The sequence below is a fragment of the Sminthopsis crassicaudata genome, chromosome 2, assembly GCF_048593235.1.
Source record: "Sminthopsis crassicaudata isolate SCR6 chromosome 2, ASM4859323v1, whole genome shotgun sequence".
NCBI classification, from domain to species: domain Eukaryota; kingdom Metazoa; phylum Chordata; class Mammalia; order Dasyuromorphia; family Dasyuridae; genus Sminthopsis; species Sminthopsis crassicaudata.
The window spans coordinates 489,392,933-489,409,397 of NC_133618.1; the positions used below are offsets into that span (position 1 = coordinate 489,392,933).

Below are 16,465 nucleotides of genomic sequence, written 5' to 3' on the forward strand. Positions count from 1 at the left end.
CTTTGCCTCTGCCACCTAAGGTACTCCAGGCTTTATAATCTGCCCTTTTTCTATGTCTTACAGTCCCCTGTCCTGTGATGTAACCTAGGAGATTTTGAGTCTTGTCATCCACCATACCTCTAAAGCCTAAGGACTTCTGGGCCTTTCCATCAACTCTGAAGCTGAATTGTTTTTATATATGTTATGCATATACTCAGTTCTTTAATAAATGCTGATTCATTCATTCATTCAGTAATTCTTCCATTCATAGCTATGTCCTAGTATTCATTATCTAAGGTCACCCTGACCCTGTGTCTAGTTGCTTATTGACAGACTTAGCTTTTGGTGACCCTCTGGTTCTTTGGCTTCTGTCAGTAACTCATATTTCTCTTATTTAAAGCTCTCAGAAGAAGATAGATAAAGTAATAATAGGTTCAGGGAAGATAAAAAATTAATAAGATTCAACTTGATTTGACAATGGCCATTAACATGTCTCTCCTTTATTTGTATGTATACATGTATATTTATCATCTTTTAACCTAAGATAAACCTTGTTGTGAAATCTTATGTAGCTTAGACTCTGCCTAGAATCCTTTGATACAGTTAAGATGAACAACCAGATATGCTTTCTTGGGCATAAAAATCTTTCTCTAGATATAGTGATACCAGTATTTTAAAATGTGGATGATTGATGCATTTCTTTGTAGAAATTTGTCATAGCCCCATCCTCTATATTTAAAGGAGGCTTTATATATATCATCCACTTCTTTCAAAAGTAAAGCATATTTTATACTTATGATTCTATAGTATTTTTCCAAATTAGGGTTAAGCAGTTGTCATGCTTCAAAGTTAGAACTTAGTTTGTGCAAAAAATAAAGGGGGGAGGGGAGGTTTTTTTTTTTTTTATTCTTATTTATTTTTTCTTTTGAGGCTATGACTCAATTGATATCTTTGTCAAAGCTTGAAAACCTAGAACTCAAATGTTATTATGAGTATTAGGATTTTCCACATATTCAGTTGGGTTAGTGATTTGAATTGACTGGAAAATAACTAATTATAGAATTTGTATAAATCCCTTGACCTTGATAATTCATGATTAATAGTTACTATTTGGATAAAGAGCTTTTAAGTTTCCAAAGCAGAGTGATCAAGGCTTCAAGGTCTACCACTCCTTCTTCCTTCTCCTTTTCTTCTTGGCATGGCCAATTAGTTAGGAGGTGGAGGCTTATTCTACCTACCTCCACATCTTTTCATTTTAGAACCTGCCCATTGTCATAAGTTGACTAAATGTATACCAGATATTTCAGCACATACTTTTCAGAAATCCTTGATTCTCTTGGTAAGATATTAGGTAGTTCACAATGTATTCTGAATTCTGTAGGATACTATTTTCCATATAAACAACAGCTTTTCTGAAAATTGATGGCAGTGAGCTCTGATTTGGTTCATAGAATCTCATATTTAGAAGCTATTTCAGAGACTATCTAATACAGCCCATACCTGAACAAGAAGTTTCTCTACAGAATAACTGACAAATGCTCATCCAGGTTTCTCTTGAAGATTTCTTGTAAAGGAAAAATTACTACCTCTGGAGTCAGCCTTTTCCATTTTTGAATAGCTATAATTGTTGTCACATTTTTTCTTAATTTAAATCTCATTAAAATTAAGTCCTTGGAGAAGAGAGGTTGCTGTGTGTGTGTGTGTGTGTGTGTGTGTGTGTGTGTGTGTGTGTGTGTAAACCTCCCTACCAATGCACCATCACTACAATTTCTGGATTTTAAACTTTTTAAAATAACATCTTTTTATTTTAAAAAACATGCAAAGGCAGTTTTCAATATTCACTCTTGCAAAACCTTATGTTCCATATTTTTCTTCCTCTCTTTAACTCATCCCCTTCTAGACAGCAAGTAATCCAATATAGGTTAAATATATGCAATTCTTCTAAATGTATTTATATATTTATCATGCTGCACAAGAAAAATCAGATCAACAAGGAAGAAAATGAAAAAGAAAAAAAAATAGCAAGCAAACAGCAACAAAAAAGGTGAAAATACTATGCTATGATCCACCTTTAATCCCCACAGTCCTCTCTCTGGGTGTAGATGGCTCTTTCCTTCACAAGTGTATTGAAATTGGCCCGAATCACCTCATTGTTGAAAAAGATCCATGGAATTGGCCATCACATAATCTTCTTGTTGCTGAGTACAAGATTCTTTTTGGTTGTACTCACTTCATATAGCATCGATTCATGTAAGTCTTTCCAGGCATTCCATAACTGATGGGCATCTACCCAGTTTCAGTTCCTTGCCACTACAAAAAGAGCTGCTACAAACATTTTTGCACATGTGTGTCCTTTTTTTTCTTTCATGATTTCTTTGGGATACAGAAACACTGGGATCAAAGAGTGTTATGCACAGTTTTTATAACCCTTTGGGCAGAGTTCCAAATGGCTCTCCAGAATTGTTGGATCAGTTCACAACTTCACCAACTATTTATTAGTGTCCCAGTTTTCCCACATTCCCTCCAACATTTATCATCTTTTCATGTCATTTTAGCCAATATGAGAGGTATGTAGAAGTACCTCAGATTTGTCTTGATTCTTCAATTTAAATTCTTAAAATATTATTTAGTACTTAGAGCTAGTATATGGCAAAGGTAGGTTATGAAACAAAAGTGTTCCTGACTCCAAGGTAAACACTGTACCGACTATCCTACACTATGTCTCCATGCTACTTTATACATAGTAGGCATTTAAAATCAAATCAACAAGCATTTATAGAGGGCTTATGTTGGGAACTATGCTAAGTAATGAAAATGTATAGAAAGATATATAGTCCCTGCTCTCAAGGAGTTCACAGTATGTAAACAGCTAGCTACAAATAATACATACCTATACATACATTCATATACACATATATATGGTACTAATTATTTTAAATATATATATATATATATGCACACATGTAGATATATACACACATGTACACATTTGTGTGTTATATATGACAATTTGAGATAATCTTAGAGAGAAGTCATAGAATTAAAGGCATTCTTGTAAAAGACAAGACTTTAGCTGACATCTGAGAGAAGTCAAGAGACAGAAAGGGGAGGAGAGAATTCCAGGCATGGAGATAGCCAGTGAAGATGTCCAGAGTTAGGAGATGGAGTGTTTTATATGAGAAACAGTAAGGAAGCCAGTGTCCCTGGATCACAGAGTACATTAAAGGATGTAAGGAATAAGAAATCTGGAAAGGTAGGAGGAGACTAGATTATGAAGGGCTTTAAATGCCATATGAAGAATTTTATATTTGATCTCAAAGGTAATAAAGAACCACTGAATTTATTGAATGGGGAAGGAAGGTGGTGTCATAGTCAGATCTGTGCTTTAGGAACATCATTTTGATAGCTGAGAAGAAAAATAACCTGAGTTGGGGAGAGACCTGAGGGCCGGACTACAGTAAAAACAAAAACTCACACTCTGTCTCTGCCCCTCAGCCCATTTGCCATAACCTGGCAGGCCGCATAAATGTCCTGCATGAAGATCCAACAATAAAGAAGCTAAGAAGCAGTCAGTTGGGTTGGAGAAGAGTCAGGAGAGAAATTCCATAAAAACTTATGTAGAGTAACAAAGAGGAGAGGAGGGTGATCAGAAATGTCAGAGGCTTTAGAGAAACCAAGAAGGATGAGCATTAAGAAAAGCCATTAGGTTTAGCAAAAGAGATAAGCATGCCTTTAAAGAGAGCACTTTCAGTTGAATGGTAAAGTTGGAAGCCAGAGCAGAGAGATAAGAAGAGAATGAGAAGAAAGACATTGAACATAGATTTCTGTGTTCAGATGGCATCTTCAAGAATTTTAGCCATGGATGGATCAAGAGAGATATGACTGTGTTTTTAGACAATAGGGAAAGAGCCTGTAGATAGGGAGCTATTGAAAATGTGTGAGAAGAGTGTAGATGAAAGAGGGGTCAATCTGCTGGAGAGAACAAGAAAGAATGGAATCACCTATCTTGACAAAAAGAAGGGCAACTTCATGTGAGAATAGGGGTAAAGGATGAGATAGTGACCAAAGATCTGAATAGTATAAACTGAAGAGGATGAGTAAATAAGAGGGGATTTTAGTGAATGCTCCCAATTTTTTTCATTGTAACATGAAGCAAGATTTTCAGCCGAGAATGCTAGAGGAGAGGAAACCATGGGAGGTATGAGAAGGGATTGAAAAGGTATTGAAAAAGTTCTTTTGTGAGTATGATAATTGAGAGATATAAAAAGAATGCCTTTGCTTAGGTGAGGTCCTACTTGAGATAAATAAGATATATAACTTGAGTTATATAAATGATTTATTTAAATTGTAGTTGACCCAGTCAACATAATTTCATTAGTAGTGCATGGTAGAAATAAAGGCAGCAGATTGTATAAATAATACAAAACTGAGGCTTGACAGTATAAGTTTGGTGCTAGGATTAAGTCAAGGAGTTCCAAAGAAGAAGACAGTGTAAAATTGAACTAGTTCACCCAGAGATCAAAATAGGGAAGAGAAGTAAATGTAGCCAGTATAAGGATAATGGCCTGGGAAATAACTGAGAGGTAGAAGGATTGGAGGTCATGGTGATGATGAAGAACAAGTTCAAGATTTGCAAGGGAGAGATGGAGTGATAACAGATTGTGGTCAGAGGGGAATTTCATACTTCATTAATACAGAAGCAGCCTAATTATGGGTGATGGCAAGATCATAGATATGACCATCTTTGTAGCTGAGGTGGGGTAAAAAAATAGGATATGAACAGTGATTAAGTGGAGGAATTTGGAGCTTAGTATTTGAAAGCGTTGTGGGGCAGAAATGAAATTGCCAGAGAAAGTGGCTAGGTAAGTTTTGTCTAGGTCTCAGTAGGTACAGGAAGATTGAAGGAATGAGAAAGGAAAATATTTAAAATGAAAGCAATTTTGTTACCTGTGGAACAGACATTCCAGAAAGCAGAATGTAAGTGTTGTACTTTAGAGTGGGAGGTTAGGAGATGGAGTAGCTTAAGAGAAATGAAAATAAAAGAATACAGTAGGGGTTGGAGAAGAGAGTTAAAATGATAGCTAGGGATTTGTAATTACTTGGATAGAGTATGACATGGTCATTGTTTGTCATTTCAGTTATGACTGACTCTTCATGATCCCTTTTAGGGTTTTCTTAGCAAAGATATTGAAGTGGTTTGCTCATTTTACAGATGAGGAAACAGAGGCAAACAGGGTTAAAGTTATTTGCCCAAGATTACACAGCTAGTAAGTATCTGAGGCTAGGTATGAGCTCCAAACATAGCATTCTTATCTACTTCACCATCTAATTGCCCAAATGATTCAGTGGACAATATGTGGAAATACAGTGAGACTCTTCAGTTTCCTTGAATGTGGACACCAGGTACTTATTATATTCCACGTCTGAGTTGACATGAATGAATTTAAATTTGATTGTTTTAGCTCTCAGATTCTTTACTCATTTTGCCAAATGAAATTGTTGATAAAATATCAGGGGTTATGTGAACAGAGACAAGAGAGGACTTCTCAGAAGCACATCATTAATTCCTGAAAGGCTGAATTCAACCTTTAAGAATAGTCTGACCCATTCTGAGAAATCTCCATGAAAGGAGATTATGACTTTTTAAAGTCATTCATTTCAAGGACAATAACCCATATGTGATTATAAAGTGATGCAGCTCTTTGGTAAGGAAAATTAACCATATGTCTTGAATTAAGGTAGTACCCCTATCCTAGGACTATAGAAGTGAAAGTCAACTTTTCTTTCCTGGAGAGAAGTTGCATAATAAAACTATTTTTAAAGACAGTTTAACCATTAAAATAATCTCTTACATAATCTTTGCAAGACTTTGTAAATTTTAAATCACTATATTTGATTATTAAGTCATTCAAATAGTTAATCATATATATATTCATCACTTGCTATATGCCAGCCATTATGGTAAGCTCTGGGGATACAAAGAAAGGCCAATAAAATTAGTCTTTGCCCTCAAGGAGTTTATATTCTAACAGGCAAGACAGCTATCTTGCATACAATCAGGCTTATATACAACATATGGTCCATATATCTGAAAGTTCCATTATCATTGAGGAGGTCTTCAGACTTCTTAACTGTATCTTAAAGGAAGCCAAGGAAACTTAAGAGATCAGGTTGAAGGAACCAAGCATTGCATGTATGGAATATAGCCGATGGGAAGACAGTGATAGGAGACGGTGGGTAATTTTTGAGGAACTTCAAATACGTCAATGTAGTTTCACTGTAGAATACATGGTTGGAAGGGAGTAAGGTGTCAAAGGGCTAAAAAACTAGAAAGTGGTAAAGTTAGAATTTTAAATGCTATTCAGATGAGTTTATATTTGGTCTTAGACATAATAAATACTGAAGTAACTCAAGTAGGAAGGTGGTTCAGTAATAAGGTCATAATCATTATTCCAACATTTTAGAAAAATGGCAGCTAGGTAGAGGATACCTCCTTATGGAGAGGGACTTGAAGCAGGACGACCAATTCAAAAAACCTCCAACTATTGCAACAGTCTAGGAGAGTTGTCAAGGATCTGAACTATGGTTGTTGGGGAGAAGAAGGGACTTACACAAGAAATATTATCATGGTAAAAATGACAGCATTAGATTGTAGATTGAATATGAAAAATAAATAAAAGTGAGGATTCTACAATAAGTTGGAGGTAAAATTTCTGTGTGACTGGGAATATGATGATACCCTCAATAGCAGTAAGAAAATTCAGAATCTGGGAAAATTTGGGAGTAAAAACTCCAGTTGAGCACTTACTACTACCCAAGAATCCATATTCTTGGCTCTTATCAATTCCCTATCTCATTCTGTACAGCCCAACCTCTTAAACTGTAAGTCTACAGCCCAGCTTCTTAAACTGTAAGTCATGACCCCATATGGGGTTTCTTAACTGAATGTGGGAATCACAAAATTATGACTTATTATCAGTAAATGTTTGGTGTGTACACCTATTTTATATACCTGGAATCATATAATTTGTTTTTTATCCAGAAAGGGGTAATGAGTGGAAAAAGTTTAAGGATGCTCTACTGCATCCTTTTCAAGCCTTTTCTTCACTTCCCCCTCTCCAAGTCCACCCTTGCATGTTCATCTTCAGTGAGAAGTCTGAGGCCATCCTATTCTCTTCCACAAACCCCAGCATTTTCACTTCCCTCCCTTCTGCCAACTCCAACTCAACACATCCACAACTTTCCCCATATGCTTGCCCTTTTCTCTGACTTCATATGCTTGATGTTTTATTTTACCCTTTTATTTCCCTCCTCTCTCATCCTAATTGGTCACCAAGTCCTGGGCATTCCATTTCACCAAAATCCCCCACATTAGTTTTTTCTCCCTTTCTTCTTACTGGTACCAATCTAGTACAGGCCCTCATTACCACCTTACTCAGTGATTGAAATAACTGTTTTCTTGCCTTCATAACTCTCCCTCTTCCAACTTTTCCTTTAAACTTCACTCAGGATATTTCTTATTTGTAAGCTTTGATCATGGTAGATCTGCTTTAAAATCTTTAACAGCTCCCTTTTAGTGGCTTTCCACTGAGTCTGAAATTTAGGACTCTCTAAAATTTAACATATGTTCTATTTTTCTATGTTATTTTTTCCTCCATTAACTATTTACCCTATACTTCAGCAAAACTGATTTACTCTGTCCCCATATGACCTATACCTTAGGCGACTTCATTCTTTTGCTTATGTTATCATTCCTTTAATTTTTTCCACTTCTCATTTCTACCTGTTGAATCCCTTGCTGCTATTTAAAATTCAGCTCAAATGCCAACTCTTCCTTATAGATTAACTTGTAACACCTACATCTCCCTAAAATTGATAATAACCTTTCCTTAGGATATAATACACCTGTTTGTTTTGTAACTCTCTATTGCTCCTATCATTTGATATTCTTAACATTATTAATATAATATAGTCATTCATATAATATTAATTATATCAACATATTAATTTATATAATTATATAATAATGCATGTTATTAATATAACATCAAGTATAATTATTTGTATTTGTCTTCTTTCATTTTACTGAAATTTAAGCTATGTGAGATCAGGGGCTATATCTTTGAACATAAATTTATGTTTTCTCATTTCCCAGAACAAATGCTCTGTGCACAATAGCAGCTTAATGAATGTTTACGTAATAAATAGGTCCCATTCTTATCTCTATTGCTCTTTCTCGAGTATGCAAAAGAGCCACTTACTTGTACCCCAGCATTGGTGCTAGGAGGAGTAAGTCTCCTGCCGAAACCTTCTAAACTCTGGATGTTTAAGACAAGAATCTTAGCCCTGAGTGGGATAATCCTCAGGATGTCCCTCCCAGGAAGAGAAGCACTGGGGCAGGACCGGTGAGACAGAGAAAAGTGCAAGAAGGCAAGGAACTGAAGGGTGTAGGTAAAAGCCAGTGGGGTGGTTTGCTGTTTCCTTCTCCAGCCCATTTTACAGTTGAAGAAACTGAGGCAAACAGGGATAAGTGAGTTGTCCAGAGTCACATAGCCAGAATGCTTCTGAAACCAGATTAGACTGATTGTTTTGCAGTTTACCTAGAATCTGTTTCTTCTTTCAGGAGAACGTGGTCAAGATAAGTAGATTCAATAGACTCATGAGTGGTTCCATAGGATGATAGGGGAGACACTTTAAAAGCATTCCCTGTCAATCCCTGCTGGGGCAGAGGAGTCGGCAGAGTCTGGGCCAGGGACCTTGTCCCCAATTCTGCAGAGGCCAATCCCGGACCCTGACTGTGGAGGGAGAGCGCATGTTCTCATTATCCTTGGGCCAGACATAATGTTTTGTGTTCTCCCATGTATTCCTCATATATAGTCTTACTATTAAAGTTATTTGTGTATATTTCATTTCTCCATTAGACTTCACACTCCAACTTATTAATTAAGCTCTCATTGTATTTTTGTATCTCCCCTTACTATGCAGGTAGCCCTTCATTGTGGTGAGGTGCTTAATAAATGTTTATTATTTTTAATTGAATTAAGCAAAGGAATATGGAGCAAGGAGAGATGTGTCTGCTGAGTGCTAGAGGTTTTTTTGTTTTGTTTTGTTTTGTTTTGTTTTGTTTTTGTTTGTTTTTTAATGCATCCATCTAGTACCTTTAATGATGCCAATCTGTGCTTTCTGCTGCCCTTAGCAGAATGTCCTTTGTGTCTCTGAACCGGATAACTCCATAAAACCTGATAACTCCATAAAACCTTCTCATAAAAGAGTAGGAATTGAAACAGTGTATAAATATAGAGGTGAGGATTAAATGAATCTAGAGATAGCATTGCCTTTTCTTTCCAAGATATGATGACTTATCTTAAGGAGACAAGTGTTGTTAATGTTATTACCATTGTTACTGTCATTATTTAAACAGCTTTATGAGGGACAAAACCCAATTGACCTTTGAGCATCTTATTTATAAAATCAACACAGCAGGCCTCTGTTGAGTCTGACTCCTGGCTTAGAAAGCAGTAGGCTTTGTGAATGCAGTTAACTGCTGCTTTGCCTCTTCCTCCAGGGGATCCACAGCATTATTCTCATCCCAGGTTATCTGCATGCTCATTCTCAGCTTAGCCACTATTGCAAAAAAAGCACCAAGTTTGCATTTAAAGTCAGGTTTTAATTTATGAACATTGTGTCTCCTGAGAGGTGTTTTAGAAGCAAGGCCTAGAGGAGCTGGAGCAAGAAGTGTGTGCTGAGGAGAGCTTGTCCTCAGGAAAAAAGTGCGCTGGCCTGGAGGAATCATTTGTTATGGTGGCCCATACTGCCTGTAGCTGAGGGCTGCTGCTGAGCACATAGCATCAGTGAAGTTGTATCATGGACGCTTGCTTGCTCTAGAGTAGGGAACTACTCTAGCAAGCAGCTAACTGTTGAGTTCCAAGTAGAAATAGGAAATAGAAAATCAGTGAAGAGAGTCTTTGTGACACCAAAATAGATGCTTGTTTGTTTTCTCCCAATTGTGATGATTAATATTATATGTGGTCAGATAGATAAGGATTAGGCTTCTTCCTTTCTGTTAAATGTCAGGATTACTGATTACTGATTTCTCTGTAAATAAGGGTCCTAGATTTTAATGCTTCATATCAGTCTTGAGTGGGAAAGTTGGGTGTTTAGAGTGAAATCTCATCTTATCAGATTATACAGAGCATGATGGTCTCTCTAGTAAGAGGAGAATCATCATAAGAGAACTGAGCAAGCTGCTGGTGGTAGATGCTGCCACAGAGAATGAATGTCCTACCCTTTGGACTTCTCCTCTACAGTCCGAGGGCAGGTCAGTAGCACTGATATGTCATAGTAGACTTCGATATATTTTTATCATTTAGGCCCTTGACGGGAAACCCTTATTGATAGCAGGGCTCAGCCCTTTATTTTGATCTCCACCATACTTTTAAGTGAGGGGGATTTGAAGCAAATTGATATTTTTTTCTCCAAAAAGAAATGTTTTCCTTTTTTGTTACTTTTTTTTACTGTCAAAAGGAAATAAAGGAAACAGTTGAGAATTTGAAAACAGTATGGTACAGTGGAAAACCCTAGACCAGAGAAGCTGTAGTCTCTCTTCTAGCTCTTAAAATTAACTTGCTTTGCAAGGTACAGTTCACTGGAAAAAGTCCCTTTTATGGGCTTGATGCTGAAATACAAAGACAGAAATCAAATGGTCCCTGCTCTTAAGGTGCTTGCACAGTCTCTTGGTTATACAAATTGCTGAATTTCTCCATATTTCATTTTCCTTATCAAACAATAGAGATAATACGTACCTACCTTCTCTCTCACAAAGCTGTTAAGAGGGTTCAGTAAGTTAATATCTGTGAAATCAATTTGTAAATTATAAAAAATGCTACACAAATGCAAGATGATATTTTTACTTTTAAAATTTCTTTAAACATCTTGATTTTCAATGTAAAGTTGATGTAGGAAGAAAGACCAATATGATTGTAATAATGATTTGAGTATCAAAAATGTTCTAGTTGCTGTATATGGATGAGGACAAAGGGAAAATATTGAAGCATTTAGAGAAAAGACAGCATAGTAAAAAAAAAGTAGCTGAAATGTCTGTAGCACTTTAATGTTTCCAAGTGCATCATTAACATCATTAACTCATTTGATCTTTACACTGCTTTATAAAGTAAATATTAGTTCCATTTAAAAACTTATGTGATGGGCATCTCATTAATGTCAGGGTAAGATTTGAATGCAGATCTTACTTCCAGGATTGTATTGGTCAAAAAGCAGAGTATTTTGGACACCACATGAAAAAGGGCACAGTTTTTCTGATAATAGAGTTAATTGACTCTCTCCAGAAATTCTTAAACTTGGCGATGTTTTCTAGTTTTATTAATTACTACCTTCATTAAGTGACAAATAACACTGATCTTTATTTCTCTGAAAAGAATATTTCTACAAGATTTGCTATACATCAGCCTTAAGGAAGGCTTTTTGGAGTACAGGGACAGCCCAGAGGCCTTCTAGGTTTCAGATAATGATCCAAGGTTTCTATACATCAATAAAACAACAAATACCTTAGCCTCTTGCAGATTACTCAATTTTATAATATGTCAGATCTCTTTATAAAGAAGTTGTTCCAATTCAAGCTTAATAAATCTCTCTCAAAAAAAAAAAAAAACCCGATCATAATTTTTGTTTTTGTTTTTGTTTTGTAACCTATTGCTTAGGAAGAGAGGGATAATGGACTTAACTGAGAATACCAAAATTAAGCTTCCAAGACTTTATAAATCCTCTAAGTGGAATGGTTTGGGATTATTCTGGTCAAGGTTGATTTGAGAGGATACCTTAAGGTGAAAAGGTAGCAATTTATCTATTCTATAATGGGCTAATCACTAACTGTACAGTATTTTTATCTCTAGGAAACAATTTATCATACATGAAGAGCAGTAATTTTATTCTATCTCAAGGATGTCCTGAGTGTATTTTCCAGATTATAGATAAAAGTCTAAAACAGACTGTCAGTTGAGGAAATAAAGGAGGAAAGGGCCATGAATGACCCCCACTTGCCTGTAGGTGACACTGTTGCATCACTTATCACAATGTTTTCCAATATCTTGTCCCAGGACAGAAAAACAAATTCCCTTCTGAGACAGCTCAGACAAACCTTGTCTGGATTATTTGATAGATTTAAATGTATGCAGAAGAATAAACCCTCCTCATGCACCAGTTAGGCATCTGAGTCTGTATCACAAATAGTGGTATCTCCTTCAAAGACCATAGCAGTAGGTGCCACTTCTGATTAACTGGCTTGTTACTTCAACTAAGATTTCTATGAAGCAGGTTGCTACACTAAGCCAGTTGCTTCTTAGTATGATAAACTTTTTGGAAGCCATATGACTTTATACCTTCACATCATGTTATGTTACTTTTAAGCTGAAATCGTGTGGCATCTTACATGGATATTTCTCGGGTCATCAAAGAAAATGTCAGGGAGGTGCTCGTTGTATTCCTTTGATCCTTGCCCTCTTCTCTCTCTCACTTCCTCCCTCTCTCTGTCAATGTTTGCTGAGAAAATGAAATGATTTCTGCAACACAGGTTTAAGTTTCAATGGTGTCTTAGGATCCAGGCCACAAGATGCTCAGCTAACACTTCTGGTTAAATGTGAGGTTCTCCTAGAGACCAATCATACTTTCTACATCAGCCCAGGAAGACTATGGTCCTGCCAGCAGAACCCATCACCTCGTTGCCCCAATTCACTTCCTTTCCCTAACCGAATATGAACCCAAGAAGGGGAATGTCATTCACCCTCAGAAAGCATAGGTTTTGCTAAGGCAATACGCCCAGTAATGATATTGTTAGCTCGCTTAATTTCCAGTTTCCCCATCAATTATGCCATGTGTTTCATCCAGTTGGTGCTACCCTCCCAGTGTTAATTATAACCTACAAGACTGTTACAGTTAATTTTATGGCAAGCATATTGTCTCTTCAAGGCTCCAGAGCAGCTCATAAATTATCTTGAAGGTAAAATGTAACTTGGGGAACTAGTTATGAAAATTCCATCCATCTCGCTTAGGAGCCGCAGCTGCTACTGTCAGCTGCCTCGCTTGCTGCATTGTGAAGGAATGATGGTGGGTCAGGTTTAAGAGGGTAGGCCCAGGCTGTCACCGAGGAGAAAGGCTGTCCTGGCCCTGTCAGACAAGTACCTTCTGCCAATCCCTTGAGGTTTCACTTTGCAGGCAGTAAAAGGCAGGCAGCGCAGGTGGATGGTCCCCAAGCTGTCTCTATTCATTACTTTACAGAAACTTGTTGTAGGTAGGCAGGTACAGAGACCTTTTCTCTTCACTGTTGTCATGATGTTAGGCATCATCTGCAAAGTGTGAGAGAGATAACTCTATAAATAACTCTGGGTTCTGTTCAGGAAGAGGGGGCAGAGGGCTGGAAGTTGTTAGTGCAGCACCAAGCAGGAGCCACTTCCTAGGCTCTAACGTGCTGAATGCTCTTTTAGTTGAGGGTTGGCTTGGATGAGCACAGAGAGGCTTTTTTTTTCTTTAGGGGAGGCAAGAGGAGGGGAGGGGAAATTTCACTGTGAAAGGACATACAAATTTTCCTGTTAAATAAATTAGTAAAATGATCTTATTGGTATAATAAACACACTCCTGTTCTATATACTTTCCAGTACAAGCTTTATGTTTTAGCCCAAGGGGCCTCCGCATTATTATTTTTAATGACTGTATATAAGTCTTTCATTTAGCCTGTTTGTATAGTTACAGTAAATGATCTTATTGCTGTTAGTTCTTCATTTGAAATTCTGCATGTTATGCTAGATTTAAAGGATGTGAGGGGACCTCTGAGAATTGGGAGCTGTGTTAAGTGCAGCATCTTTCAGCAGCATCAGAAACAAGCTGTGGCAGAAGAAGTCAGAGAAGGGTGTGTCGCAAAAGCAAACCTGCATGTCTAAGTGTGGGTGAGTTTGGGTGTCGCATACACAAACAGCAGTTTGGGGCTGTCTTGTTTGTTTGGCTCAGAATAGATGTGATTCACATCACCAAGTACAAGAAATAAGTTTGCAGAAATGGCATGTTCTCTTTCTTTAAGGAGAGCATATTTGTTATGTTTGTAAGTGTACCTAAGACCATCTCACCGGCCCTATGACTAATCCATGCAACAAAAAGGATTGGGTCTGATTACTGCCAAGTTAAGGAGGCCTGTGGAATCCAAAGGCTGCCTGAGTGGAACTGGCATTTCTGTAGAGAATATCTTTGTGGCCTTCCTTCCACACCAAAGTGCCCCTTAAGTTTAGAGGGAACAGGAGGACCTTTGAGCTAGACAGTCACTTTCCATAACTTCCCACTCTCCTGTTCTCTGGATTCTGATTAGACATTATATCTAGCTTCATTTCTTGTCTCCAGTCTTCATGTTTCTCTTCCTCTGTAGGGCCGCATAGAGGACATTTCAGAAATGTATGAAAGGCAAATCTTCACCAAAACATGTTTTGGGCTGGATAGGCTGTCAAATGATATATTCTACCATGTAGCAAAATGGTACCAATTCTGAATTTTCAGAAATGAAATGTGAAGCATTTAAAAAAAAAAAAAAGACTACCATTTCTGTTACTATGTCTTTGCATTTCTGCCTGACCCTGTTGGAACTTTCCTTTTCCAGAATACCCAGCAGGCAATCCTATTGTCTTTGTATTGTGGAAAAGAATAATCTTGCCATATTTCTGTGGCATAAGTAAAACAAGCCAAGAGTGTCCATGTGGTCAGAATGCTCTTTTATACTTGTCATGCCAGACTAACAGCAGCTCTAAGGTGCAATCTGGGAAGTTGTTAAATTCATGTGGCTTTGATCTTTTGGAGGAGGGGAAAATGTAAAAACTACATTTTCTTCCTTATAAAAAACATGTAAGTTTATAACTTGGCTGCTGCTAAAGTCAGCTGCCACACGTGTGCAGTGAAATTTTACTGTAAACATTTCACAAGGATTGTTAGAATGGAGCCAGGTTGCCACCACTGTCTGCCTATACCAAAGGAACCATTCCATTGAAATAGGGAAACTCCTTGCAAAGAAATATAAATATCTGTGGCAGAGTCAACCTAAGGTCAGAAAAGCCACTTGAAGGAATGCCTATATCAGAGCTTATAAACTCTGCATTTATGGATTTACAGTTTGCACCATAAATTCCCAAGGAGACCTTATTTTAGATAAATCAGTTTGTGAAAGAAGCTTGAATAAATAATTTGTGAAAGGTCAGGTTATATCCAAATCTTTACTCACCCAGACCTTGGTAGCCTTTTTGATAAATAGCACTTTTGCCAAAATATGTGTGATTATTTGGAAAATTAAGTGGTACTGTGCTAACTGAGTTGCCATGAATGACAAAATCCTAGGGATAAAAAAAAAGGGCTGACCATGCTTTGAGGAAATTATAGGGCTACTGGTTTATTTATTGACATTTGGCAATCATAGCAAAAAACAGGATTACACCCTAACTTTGTATTTCTTGGCTTTCAAAGTAAAATTTTTAAGTGCATGATTTTATATTTCAGTAGAGGATGTTTTCACATTTGCATAGGGAAAAAAAAGAAAGAATTCTCATGTTTTATAAGGAACTCAATATTCTTGCAGATGGTTCTGTTCAGGTGCAATTTTAATTATGAGGTAAACAACAGCCCCACACAGTAGGAAGTCATCTTAATAAATGAAGTGGAGCTTTTGTCTTCAAACATCAAAAGGCTTTGTCATTGAAAAATTAAAACATTTTGTTTAATGGGGGAGAGTCTTAAAATGACCAAGATACTTGGAAAAAGCCAAACGATTGGCACCAAAGATCAAATGTGTGTGTTTAGGTACAAGTTTATATTTCTTTTCCTTGTCTATTAGAACTTTGACTTTTCCAAGTGCTAGTCTTCTATGTTAAATAAAAAAAAGAAAAAAGACAGCTAAAAATTCTGAATGGAAACATTTATTTCATTTTTTTCCCCTTAAAATCTTAATCTTCCAAGGCTACTTTGCTTAGGAATGACAGTAATTTAAGAACTGCTCTTAAAATTCTAACTTTCAGCATGCATTAATAATGCACAAACAGAACAGTCTCCTTATTAAATATTAGAAATGCATTATAATAATGTTTTACTGTCTTTCCCGTGGTGGCAAATTAGGAAGACCTCATGTTAGGACCTCAGTGTCCTGACATAGTTAATTGTCCATGGAAAATGGTTTTCAGTGATTGCCATTCTGACTGATGCAGTTTCTCCATTGAAAACATATTCATTGTTGGCAGACTCAGGTGCCTTGCACTCCCACACTCTGCTACAGAAGCAAACAGCTGTGTTTTCTTTGCTCTATTATACATCACATAGAGTGTCTCATTTATTATAGCTGAGCTAATGATGCAAATGGAAACCTTTATGTCCCATGCTATACAACAGTAATATATTTGCTGCAGATATGTTAACTTGTTTTTCCTAAGTAATTTATCTTTTTTTAATACTG

The 16,465-nt window shown here is 36.8% G+C and overlaps 1 protein-coding gene across 13 annotated transcripts in view; it reads left to right on the forward strand.

Annotated features, from left to right (window-relative positions):
* Nucleotides 1-16,465, forward strand: part of FTO (FTO alpha-ketoglutarate dependent dioxygenase) — a 458,508-nt gene that overhangs the window by 287,199 nt on the left and 154,844 nt on the right. For 2 of the 13 annotated variants that reach the window (XR_012486835.1, XM_074293423.1), the window contains one exon: nt 64-222. The exons of the other annotated variants lie outside the window; for them this stretch is intronic. Coding sequence is in view for 1 of the 2 variants with exons in the window: in XM_074293423.1 (XP_074149524.1) it covers nt 64-88 (25 nt within the window). In the remaining variant the exon portion in view is untranslated. Of the gene's footprint in view, nt 1-63; nt 223-16,465 lie in introns of those variants that run through there. 13 annotated transcript variants of the gene reach the window in all.